Raw genomic sequence first — 12,927 nt, forward strand, 5'->3', positions numbered from 1 at the left:
CTGTTTCTACTTTGTGGAATTATGTGAAGTGTATTGGTATTAGGAGTGGTTTGAAAGCCTTATAGATACTCCAGTAAACCCATCTCAGTATAGGCTTTTTTTATCGGAAAATTAAAATAACTGTTCTATTTCTTTAGGAGCTTTGGGAATGCTTAAACAGTTTATCTAATCCTGATTTAACTGTCGTATTTGGTATCTGTTTAGAAAATTGTCCATTTCATCCAGTTGTGTTGAATATAGTATTTTGTACTGGGATCTGATGATTTTATTTTGTTTCCTCAGTTACTGGTGTTATATCTCCCTCTTCATTTCTGATGTTGTTACTTAGGATACTGTGTGCCCTGTGGTTAGTCTGCGTAAAAATTTATCTATCTTGGATTCGGTTGGCAAGAATTTTATTGAGTATTTTTGCATTGATGTTCATAAGGGAAATTGGTCTGAAGTTCTCTTTCTTTGTTGAATCTTTGTGTGGTTTTGGTATCAACGTAATTGTGGCTTCGTAGAAGGAATTGGGTAGTGTTCCTTCTGTTTCTATGTTGTGGAATAGTTTGAAGAGTATTGGTGTTAAGTCTTCTTTGAAGGTCTGATAGAATTCTGCACTGAAACCATCTGGCCCTGTGCTTTTTTTGGTTGGAAGACTTTCTATGACTCCTTCTATTTCTTTAGGCATTATGGGACTGTTTAGATGGTCTAGTTGGTCCTGATTTAATTTTGGTATTTGGTATCTGTCAAGGAAATTGTCCATTTCCTCCAGATTCTCCAGTTGTGTTGAGTATAGGCTCTTGTAGTAGGATCTGATGATTTTTTGGATTTCCTCAGTTTCTGTTGTTATATCTCCCTTTTCATTTCTAAGTTTGTTAATTTGGATACTTTCTCTGTGCTCTTTGGTCAGTCTGGCTAAGGGTTTATCTATCTTGTTGATTTTCTCAAAGAACCAGCTCCTGGATTCGTTAATTCTTTGTATGGTTCTCTTTGTTTCCAATTGATTGATTTCAGCCCTGAGTTTGATGATTTCCTGTCTTCTACTCCTCCTGGGTGAACTGGCTTCTTTTTGTTCCAGGACTTTCAGGTGTGTCATTAAGCTGCTAGTGTACGCTCTCTCCATTTTCTTTTTGGAGGCACTCAGGGCTATGAGTTTTCCTCTTGGCACTGCTTTCATTGTGTCCCAAAGATTTGGGTATGTTGTGCCTTCATTTTCATTAAATTCTAAAAAGTCTCTGATTTCTTTCTTTATTTCTTCTTTGGTCAAGGTGTCATTGAGTAGAGTATTATTCAGCCTCCATGTGTATGTGGGTTTTCTGTTGTTTTTGTTGCTATTGAAAATCACTCTTACACCATAGTGATCTGATAGGAGGCATGGGATTAGTTCAATCATCTTATATTTGTTGAGGTCTGCCTTGTGTCCAATTATATGGTCGATTTTGGAGAAGGTACCATGAGTTGCTGAAAAAAAGGTATATTCTTTTGCTTTAGGGTGAAATGTTCTATAAATATCAGCCAAATCCAATTGGTCCAAAGCTTCAATTAGTTTTACTGTGTCCCTGTTTAGTTTCTGTTTTCCTGATCAGTCCATTGAGGAGAGTGCAGTGTTGAAGTCCCCCACAATTATTGTGTTAGGTGCAATGTGTGCTTTGAGCTTTAGTAAAGTTTCTTTTACGAATGAGGGTGCCCTTGCATTTGGCGCATAGATTTGCAGAATTGAAAGTTCTTCTTGGTGGATTTTGGGTGCCCTTGCCTTGGAGCATAGATGTTCAGAAATGAAAGTTCTTGGGAGATTTTTCCTTTGATGAGTATGAAATGTCCTTCCTTATCTTTTTTGATGACTTTTGGTTGAAAGTTATTTTTATCCAATATTCAAATGCCTTCTCCAGCTTGTTTCTTGTAACAATTTGTTTGGAAAAAATTTTTTCCAGGCCTTTGGTCTGAGGCAGTATTTGTCTTTGACACTGAGGTACATTTCCCTGTATGCAGCAAAAGGCTCCATCCTGTTTATGTATCCAATCTGATGGTCTTTGTCTTTTTATTGGGGAATTGAGTCCATTGATATTAAGAAATACTAAGAAATAGTGATTATTACTTCCTGTTAATTTTTAGGTTTTCTTAATGTTTTTAATGTTTATCTTTTTAGGGTTTGGTGAAAGAAGTTTAGTTTCTTGCTTATAGTGAAGCAGAGTTTTCATCTTTGTATTGGTGTTTCCCATCAATTAACTTTTCTGGGCTGGATTTATGGAAAGATATTGTGTAAACGTGGTTTGGTTGTGGAATATCTTGGTTTCTCCATCTATGGTACTTGAGAGTTTTGCTGTGTATAGTAACCTGGGCTGGCATTTGTGTTCTCTTAGAGTCTGTACCTAGGAAAGCAACCAGGAGTCATAGATGTAAGCATCATCAACAGAATATGAGAGATTGAAGAGAGAATCTCAGGTGCAGAAGACAGCAGAGATTTCCTAGGTACTCCAGGGTTGCCCTTCTTTGTCTTTTCTATATTGTTTCTATTTCCATTTTTTATCTTGGAGGGTTTTGTTCAAGGCCTTCACCAGTTTGGTTGTGTTTTCCTGTAATTCTTTAAGGGATTTCTGAGTTTCCTCTTTAAGGGCTTCTACCTGTTTACCTGAGGTCTCTTGTATTTCATTAAGGGAGTTATTTATGTCCTCCTTACAGTTCTATAATCATCATGAGATGCAAAAGAGTCTTGCTTTTCTAGTGTGTTTGGGTATCCAAGGCTTACTGTGTGGGAGAACTGGGTTTTAATAATTCCAAGTAGCCTTGGTTTCTGCTGTTTATGTTCTTGCCCTTGCCATTTGCCATCTGGTTATTACTGGTGTTAGCTGGTCTTCCTGTCTCTGACTGTGGCTTGTACCTACTGCAAGCCTCTGTGTCAGTACTCCAGGGAGAACAGTTCTCTATGAAAGGAATTTTGTTACGAGGAGCTATAGTACAGGGTCAGCTCTGGAATGCAGACAGAAACCAGAAGGATCCTGTCTCCAGCTGTCTCTTGGTTCCTGTGTCCTGATGGCTAAGGGAGGGCACATCTTGGGTGAGGACCTGAGCAGAAGTGGTGGTCTTACCTGTGCTCACAGGTGTGTCAATCTTCCTGAAAGACCAGCACTATCCTGGCGGTATTTGTGTACATAGCCCTGTGGCACAGGATTAGCTCTGGGTGCAGATGGAAATCTGAAGGCTCCTGTCCTGGGCCACTCCTCTGTTCCAGAGAATTTGACACTCAAAATATTTTTAGCCATAGGTTGTTTTAGTTTTTTCATGCCTTTCATACTAATAAAAATACTGTTCAGGAACTTTCCCCCTGTACCAATGTCCTCAGGGGTCTTCCCCAGTTTCTTTTCTATTAGCTTCAGAGTATCTGGCTATATATGGAGGTCCTTGATCCATTTGGAGTTGGGCTTAGTACGAGGAGACAAGGATGGATCAATTCACATTCTTCTGCATGCTGACCTCCAGTTGAACCAGCACCATTTGTTGAAAAGGCTATCTTTTTTCCATTGGATGTTTTCAGCCTCTTTGTCCAGGATCAAGTGGCCATAGGGGTGTGGGTTCATTTCTGGATCTTCAATCCTGTTCCATTGATCACCCTGCCTGTCACTGTACCAATACCATGCAGTTTTTAACACTATTGCTCGGTAATATTGCTTGAGGTCAGGGATACTGATTCCCCCAGAATTTCTTTGTTGTTGAGAATAGTTTTAGCAATCCTGGGTTTTTTGTTATTCCAGATGAATTTGAGAATTGCTCTTTCTAACTCTATGAAGAATTGAGTTGGGATTTTGATGGGTATTGCGTTGAATCTGTATATTGCTTTTGACAAAATGGCCATTTTAACTATATTAATCCTGCTGATCCATGAGCATGGGAGGTTTTTCCATTTTTTGAGGTCTTCCTCTATTTCCTTCTTCAGAATCTTAAAGTTCTTGTCATATAGATCTTTCACATGTTTGGTAAGAGTCACCCCAAGGTACTTTATACTGTTTGTGGCTATTGTGAAGGGGGTCATTTCCCTAATTTCTTTCTCAGCCTCCTTATCCTTTGAGTATAGGAAGGCTACTGATTTGCTTGAGTTTATTTTATAACCTGCCACTTTGCTGAAGTTCTTTATCAGCTGTAGGAGTTCTCTAGTGGAGTTTTTTGGGTCACTTAGGTAGACTATCATGTCATCTGCAAATAATGATAGTTTGACTTCTTCCTTTCCAATTTGTATTCCTTCGACCTCCTTATGTTGTCTAATTGCCCAAGCTAGTACCTCGAGTACAATATTGAAAAGATAAGGAGAAAGTGGGCAACCCTGTCTAGTCCCTGATTTTAGTGGGATTGCTTCAAGTTTCTCTCCATTTAGTTTGATGCTTGCTACCGGTTTGCTGTATATTGCTTTTACTATGTTTAGGTATGGGCCTTGAATTCCTGTTCTTTCCAAGACATTAAGCATGAAAGGATGCTGAATTTTGTCAAATGCTTTTTCAGCATCCAGTGAAATGACCATGTGGTTTTTTTCTTTGAGTTTGTTTATGTAGTGGATTGCATTGATGGATTTCCATATATTGAACCAACCCTGAATCCCTGGGATAAAGCCTACATGATCATGGTGGATGATCATTTTTATGTGTTCTTGGATTCGATTGGCAAGAATTTTATTGAGTATTTTTGCATCGATGTTCATAAGGGATTTTGGTCTGAAGTTCTCTTTCTTTGTTGGATCTTTGTGTGGTTTTGGTATCAGCGTTATTGTGGCTTCATAGAAGTAATTGGGTAGTGTTCCTTCTGTTTCTATTTTGTGGAATAGTTTGAACAGTATTGGTGTTAGGTCTTCTTTGAAGGTCTGATAGAATTCTGCACTGAAGCCATCTGGTCCTGGGCTTTTTATGGTTAGAAGGCTTTCTGTGACCTCTTCTATTTCTTTAGGGGTTATGGGACTATTTAGATGATCTATTTGGTCCTGATTTAATTTTGGTATTTGGTATCTGTCTAGGAAATTGTCCATTTCCTCCAGATTCTCCAGTTGTGTTGAGTATAGGCTTTTGTAGTAGGATCTGATGATTTTTTTAATTTCCTCAGTTTCTGTTGTTATATCCCCCTTTTCATTTCTAATTTTGTTAATTTGGATACTTTCTCTCTGCCCTTTGGTCAGTCTGGCTAAGGGTCTATCTATCTTGTTGATTTTCTCAAAAAACCCTATTAAAAATGGGGTACAGAGTTAAACAAAGAATTCTCACCTGAAGAACTTCGGATGGCGGAGAAACATCTTACAAATGCTCAACTTCACTAGTCATCAGGGAAATGCAAATCAAAACAACCCTGAGATTTCACCTTACACCAGTCAGAATGGCTAAGATTAAAAATTCAGGAGACAGCAGATGTTGGGGAGGATGTGGAGAAAGAGGAACACTCCTCCACTGCTGGTGGAGTTACAAATTAGTACAACCACTCTGGAAATCAGTCTGGCAGTCCCTCAGAAAATTGGGCATGTCACTTCCGAAAGATCCTGCTATACCACTCCTGGGCATATACCCAGAGGATTCCCCAGCATGTAATAAGGATACATGTTTCACTATGTTCATAGCAGCCCTATTTATACTAGCCAGAAGCTGGAAAGAACCCAGGTGTCCCTCAACAGAAGAATGGATGCAAAAAATGTGGTATATCTACACAATGGAGTACTATTCAGCCATTAGAAACAATGAATTCATGAAATTCTTAGGCAAATGGAAGGAGCTGGAGAACATCATACTAAGTGAGGTAACCCAGTCTCAAAAGATCAATCATGGTATGCACTCACTAATAAGTGGATATTAGCTTGGAAAAGTGGAATATGCAAAACATAATCCACACTTCAAATGAGGTACAAGAAGAACTGAGGAGTGGCCCCTAGTTCTGGAAAGAACCAGTGTAGCAGTATAAGACAAAACCAGAACAGAGAAGTGGGAAGGGATGGGTGGGATGACAGGGGGAGAGAAGGGGACTTATGGGACTTTCGGGGAGTGGAGGGCTAGAAAAGGGGAAATCATTTGAAATGTAAATAAAAAATATATCAAATAAAATAAAAAAAACAAAATAATAATAATAATAATAAATAAAAAAGAAAGCTAGCATAAATGTAAAAAAATACTGGTGAGAAGATGAAGAGCACTCATTTTGCTATGTATTTTATTTCATGAGTTCACATATTTTGTTCATTTTAATGTGTTTTATGCATAAAAATTGGCACAGCTGTGGGTAATGTGAACTGTGATGCGTGAAGCTTCTTCACACTGCACCATCCATACAATGCAGAGAAACTATCATGTGATTCTCTAACTTATACTTCTTTTCAAGAATATAAATATAATGTAAGCATAGTCGAGGACTATTTAAGGCACATGCACTCTCAGAAAATGTGAAAGGATATGCTTATTGCTGTATTGGCATTCAGTTAACAATGCTGAAGTTCATTCTACATATATTTATAAAACTCTGGCTTATTGTACTTTATATAGACACATTACTCCAATGACTATATTGACAACAAATTCTTTCCTTTTTAATTTCTTAAACATTTGGAAATAGATATTTTATATCTGAAGCATTTTGAAAGTATTCTCTTCAAATATTTCAGTTATAAATCATTTTTATTCTGATTTTTATCATACAATAACATATTTTTCTACTTCATACCTTCTTAGATAATTCATTCAGAATATAGTGTGGGGATGATTGCTGTCCCTGACTAAGGGAAACAGTGAAGTAAGGCAGAGCAGGTGTTCTGAGTTCTAAAGAGTGTTTGTAGAAAAAGAGAAGAACAAGAAAAAATAATTTGCCAAATATGTTTTTAAAATTCCAAATGATAGAAGGGATAAAGAGAAGATCATGAAGAGCCACAGGGAGGACAGGCCTATTGAAGATGTGTGTTTAGGATAAATGAGTGGGAGGAGGAACTGTGAAACAAATGGTTTCTCTCTATGTAGGGATGAAGGTCTTAAGAGGAAAACAAGAAGCAAAGAGAGTGAAAGTCGTGAGCTACAAACTCAGGTGCATCAGCAGAAGTTGGAGGCAGAGAATTCTAGAGTTATCCTGTGCTGAACTATGGAAGGTCTGTGAAGAGCCACACCAGAGCTGAGACCAGCATTTCAGCATTATGTCTGCTTTACCTTCCTAGCTCCACTCAGACACCTGGTCACAGCACCAAGAACCTTTACAAGAAGCCACAAGGTTCCCAGCGTGAGCCCTAGCAGAAAGAGGAAGACATCCAGCAGATACTGCTCATGCCATGGTTGCTTGAAGGCATAAGGTTTGAGATGTGCTGCACCCCCTGTCTGCAGGATGTGGTCTATCCAGCCCACAAGCCTCTGGGCGGGGGTCAGTGGGTGGGACTGCCTGATAATCTTGGAGGCCATTGCTGCAGACTTGTACCTGTGGACATAGACAGACAGAGGGTGTTACCAATAATTAAATCTTACATCATAAACACACTTACATACAAGCCTCCCTCCCTTCCCCCCTCCCTCTCTCCCTCCCTCCCTCTCTCTCTCTCTCTCTTTCTCTCTCTCTCTCTCTCTCTCTCTCTCACACACACACACACACACACATTTCAGCTCCAAATAAAAATCTGTTGGCAAACCCTTAAAATTGTTACTCAAGGTCCATCAGAAGGTTCCCAAGGCACAGTAGATGACCCCGTCCAAACCATGCATGTGTGGAGAGTTGAATGCAATTGTTTAGAGAGTAAATAAATAAAGAAATTAATTAATAAATATTTTAAAAGATAAATGATGTATAGAGGGTACTGTTTGAGGAAATGCTCGGAAGAGTTGCAGGAGAGAGTAATTTAGATTTGGTCAAAATACACTCCATATAAGCAAAAAAATTTCAAGAATAGGTACAAAATCATTTTTAAAGTTCAATATAAAAGAAGAATGATCATAACTCATTTCTGAAGGAAAATATTTAGAAGGAGAAATTTAATAGTATTAGGATGGAGGGAGGAAACTGGATTTGAGAGGGGTTGGGGAGAACAGGGTGGGGGAATATCAGATGTAGGCACATCCAGAAAGAGAGGGTCAGGAGAGTGAACCAAAACAACTAATGGAAACAGATGCAAAATCTATAGACAAACATTAAATCAAGTTTGATGAGTCTTGTAGAAGAGTTGAGGGATAGATTGAGGGACCCTGAGGGGATAGGAACTCCACGGGAGTCAATTATCCTGGACCGGTGGGTGATCCCAGAGAATGAAACACCAACCAAAGAGCATACAGGGGATGGACCTAGCCTCCCACCACAAACATATGGAGCATATGTGTGGCTTGGTCTTCGTGCAGATCCCTCAACAAATAGAGGGTGTGTTGTCCATAACTCTGTTGACTACTTGGGGACTCTGTTCCCCTAACTGGTCTGCCTTATCTGGCCTCAGCAGGGAGGATGTACCTAGTCCTGCGGTGACTTGATGTGCCAAGGTGGGTTGTTAAAGGGGGGAAGATGTGCCAGAGTGGGTTGTAAAGGGGGACAGCCCCCCTTTTCAGAGGAGAGGGAATGGGGAGGGTGAAGGGGCCATGTCAGAAGTGGAATGGAAGGAGAGGATAGCAATCAGGATGCAAAATGAATGATGAATAAATGAATGGGAAAAAGAAATACTTAACTGTAGTATTAGAGATGCTTGACCTCAGTATTGGCTGCCTCTTGGATTTCTAGAAACAGGATAGGCTATTTAAAAAAAAGCTAGCAGAGGCTGATAAAGTGAACTGGGCTAGCTGAGTGAGAGAAGAAGGCAGTAGTGCAGCAGATAGTGTTGAGACACTTGAGGCAGAAGCTGAGCTGAGAAGTTAGGCTAGAACAGTCGTTACAGTTTGGAGATGCTAGTATTGGGGAAACTGGGAGAAGAGACTGTTTAAGCAGAGAGGAGCTGAAGGAGAAGCCTTTAAAGGGGCTGGAGTGGAAACTGGGAGGAGGGCTGGAAGGAAGGTAAGAGAAGTGGTCATCGTTTATAGAAAAGAAAAAGCACATTTTACAGCATATAGCACAGAGAGAATGAGCATACTAAATACATATGTAACAGATGTAATCTAATTTAAGTCATTAGGACATTGAACCTGAATATTTTTTTCCTGTTTGGTTGTTAAGTCACTGTGCTGAATTAGGCAAGAGCTCTGTGGGATTCCAAGCTCCTGTTCCTGCCCAACTTGTGATAGATTTATGAAGTCTTCCTTTATAAAAGACTTGTCCTGAGCCCTAGGAACAGAATATAACTCACACACACTGCTTCTTCATATGTGTGCTTTCTATGTGCTTCTGTTGTGCAGACAATAACAATTCAGGTGAAGGAGATATTTCAAAGTATCAAAGAGAAACTACTACGGGAGATCAGTCACAAAAACACGTAAATGTCTGCTCCTGTTTCAACTGGAATTCTATATAGGTACCCAAAATATAAGAGGTCATAAAGATACTGTGTAGAAAACAAACCATCATACCACCATAGACAGAAGCATCTTTCAGCACCTCCCCTAAAATTAGGATTAATAGCAAAAGAAAAGCAGGATCTTCAAGTCTCACATGTGTATTATAACACATCCCACAAAATTATGGTTTCACTGGAAATCAGACTACACAGATCCCTGTGTCGTGCCTGCATTCAGCCTAAGGGAACATAACCCAGAGAGCTTCATACCTCTTGTCTTCTATGACTTTCTTCATTGTGAGCGCAAGTGTCTCTGCCTTGAGTGTCTGTAGCTGAATAGAAACACCCATGTTCTTTGCTTCTACTCGGACCATGTTTTCAGGTTGGTCAGTAAAAAATGGAATCCCCACCATGGGTACTCCGTGCTGGATGGCCTCATTTACACTGTTCATGCCCCCATGGGTGACAAACAGACGGATCCTGGGGTGAGCTGTGGCAATAGGGAAAGATGGTGCAAGATTTCACTCTGAAAGTTTCAGATACCAGGTAATACTCATCTACTATGGAGAATGGATTTACTGATTTTGCTACTGATATTGGCAATATCCCAGGATATGATGTCAAGCATTCCCTCTGCAGAGAAATGCCTTACTTCAATACTAAGACATCCAGCTACAAGGACAGTGACAAGCCAGACATTTTCCCTCTCCACCTATTCATCCTTGTCTCTTCGGCTGATGAATTTTCTCTTCACTTTTCTCACCTCTGCCTTCTCTTGCTTTCCATATTTCCTCTCTTAGAAAGCTTATATTCCATGTGCAATCACCTCTTCCTCAAGGACAGTTTTAAAAAGGAAATGGTAGACCAGACACTTCTAGATGTACAGGTATTGTCTACTGCTCCATCTTGAAAGCAATCCAACATTTCTCATGATCACATAGAAATCATACCAAACTAAATCTCACACAAAATCTACCCATATTCCCTGGAAAGTGAGCCTTTTTCCTATGTCCTCAAACCCACAAAATTAATGTGTCTAAGTTTTCAGCCTATATCTGACAACCAAGATGTTTCTACATGATTACATTCATATTTCTGTTTTAAAATTGCTGAAGTTTTCTCACATCATTGTGAGAATAATGGCAACAAATAGTGCCAACTGTCCCAGAAAGTAGTTATACTTCACATATTGTCCAAGATGGTGTTAGAGTAGTCCTAATCACTGTTAGATACTGTTAAGTCAAGGCAACATAACTCATTATATCTAATTAGGGATGTGAGACCTCTCTGAGTTGGAAAGAATATGGAAGTTGCTGCAATAGCCAGTCTAGAGTGCAGGCTGGTCCCTCAGAGAAGCTGCGATCCTCTAGGGGCTGCTATTGCCTGCCTCCTGGAGATAAAACTTTACCTATCAGCAGCCTTCTCTTCTACCATTCCAAGTGTTCAGACATAGTATATCAATTAAGCTCCAAAAATGAGAATGGAAGTAACAGGTCTAGGAGGAGCTTACCCAGAAGATCAGTCTGTGGAAGCCAATCCATGATTTTGACATTTGGGGCCAATGTGACCTCTTTGGGCCAATGAGAGTCCTTACATGTCCATAGCACCCCTTGAGGGAGGCGAGCAAAGGCACTGTTCATCTCTTTAATAATTTCCTTGGTCTGATGCTGGCTCACTATGGCGCCCAGGGCCACAAGGATAAAACCTGAGTCTCCAAACTGAGTGATAAAATTCTCCAAGTCCTAGAAGAATCAAAGAGGGAAGAAGTCAAATGAGGTGTTCTGTAAAAGCCAAGGCAGCATGACACGAAAGCAGGCTGTGTATTGAATAAATCCATGCTTCAGTTGCTCGACTTCTGTATGATAAAATCCTTTCATAGGCCCTGTGTAACTGTGTCATGTGTACTGTGTTCATGTTTACTGCATGAGTTAGCAGCCATCTGTTCACCATGAGCTCTCATAAATTGTGGAGCCTGGGGTTGTACCAACCGAGATCTATTTCCAATATTTCCCAACTTATTTTCAGGCACAATTTGAGATACAAAACTCAGACTCAGCCACTGAGTGTGGTGGTGATGGGTCTCCAAAATGTCACACATAAACATAAAATTTGAGGTGAGATAGCTTTGCACAATACTCTGTTGCCCAAGAAATCAGTGTCTCCATATCATACCATGGAATCCATGGAATTACTTAGGTTGGTGCTCAAATAGCTTCATGTGTCCTCAAACCCCCACTATTAATGTGTGTCTGACTTGTCAGCTAAAAGCTGACAATGATGATATGTCAACATACATGTACACATACATATACACATATATAAGATTTTATTTAAGTGACTGATTTCTGCTGCTTAAAGTATAAGCTGGGGAGTGACCTAGTTGTTAAGAGTAGTTCTATGTTTAACAAATTGAAGCCCCTCCAAACTTTTTAACAGTAATTGTATTATTTTATTATTATGCTAGAAATACACAATAAAATATATAAAATTTCTTTGCTAGCTTTGTTCTATAATTTCTTGTCATATGGCTTTGTTTTTGTTTTGCAAACAGATCAATAATAGACTCATAGGATTAGTGGGGTATTCTTCCCTGTACAACTGCCATTTATTAATAGAGAAACTGCCATTGATTCTTAAGTGTCACTTAATTTTCCAATAAATTTGTTATATTTGACTTTCTTTTTAAAAAATTATTTATTACATATAAGTACACTGCAGCTATCTTCAGACACACCAGAAGAGGGCATCAGATCCCATTACAGATGATTGTGAGTGACAATTTGGTTGTTGGGATTGTACTCAGGACCTCTGGAAGAGCAGTAAGTGCTCTTAACCACTGAGCCATCTCTCCAGCCCCTATATTAGACTGTCTTGATTTTGTTTGGCTTTTCTAACCTAATTTGCTCTCATAAGGTTCAGATTTTCTATCTGTCTCAGGGTCAGTTTTGTCAACAGATATCCATACAAATTTGTCCATTCACTTAGGTCACCTAAGTTGGTGATATATCATGTTTGTGTGATTCCTTTAGAATCTATTGTTTTAAATAATAATTGGTAATTTTTCACTTTAGGATTTAATCATTTTGTTGTTCTTTCTTATTTATTTTTCAATGACTCTAGTGGTTTGGCAGCATATTGCTCTCTTCTGTTGTTTCCAATTTTTTGCTATTCATTGTTTTAGTCATACTTGTTGTGAGTTTTAAGGCCCTCCTTTATCACAGTTTCCTGTTTAGTTCTGTCTTCATTATCTATTTTAATATAGTGAAGGCTTATATTATCTATCTCAACTGTCTTGTCTAAATATAAAGAGATAATAACAACCACAAAGAATGTCCTATTTTGTTTCTAATGCACTTGATTATTCCATTGTATTTTGTCTCTTTTTCTTTATTTATAGTATTTTCAAATGTTCCTCTTTATGTTGTTTCTCCTATCTTGTCTAAAAGCAGAGAGGATACAGATTTCTTCAGGTTCTACTGGGTGCTATTTTTCCTTACATTGAGTAAGAATTAGGGTTTGGGGAGTGATAATGTGATTTTCCCCCTTTG

The 12,927-nt window shown here is 39.0% G+C and overlaps 1 protein-coding gene across 1 annotated transcript in view; it reads right to left on the reverse strand.

The window, feature by feature from the left end:
* Positions 1-7,118: 7,118 nt before the first annotated feature.
* LOC127666792 (UDP-glucuronosyltransferase 3A2-like) overlaps positions 7,119-12,927 on the reverse strand; it is a 40,640-nt gene continuing 34,831 nt past the window's right edge. Inside the window, exons 5-7 of the mRNA XM_052159760.1 lie at positions 10,890-11,121; positions 9,650-9,869; positions 7,119-7,395 (exon numbers count right to left, since the gene is read on the reverse strand). Of these exons, the coding sequence (XP_052015720.1) occupies positions 7,119-7,395; positions 9,650-9,869; positions 10,890-11,121 (729 nt within the window). The remainder of the gene's footprint in view (positions 7,396-9,649; positions 9,870-10,889; positions 11,122-12,927) is intronic.

Source organism: Apodemus sylvaticus, chromosome 16, assembly GCF_947179515.1.
Source record: "Apodemus sylvaticus chromosome 16, mApoSyl1.1, whole genome shotgun sequence".
Taxonomy (NCBI): Eukaryota; Metazoa; Chordata; class Mammalia; order Rodentia; family Muridae; genus Apodemus; species Apodemus sylvaticus.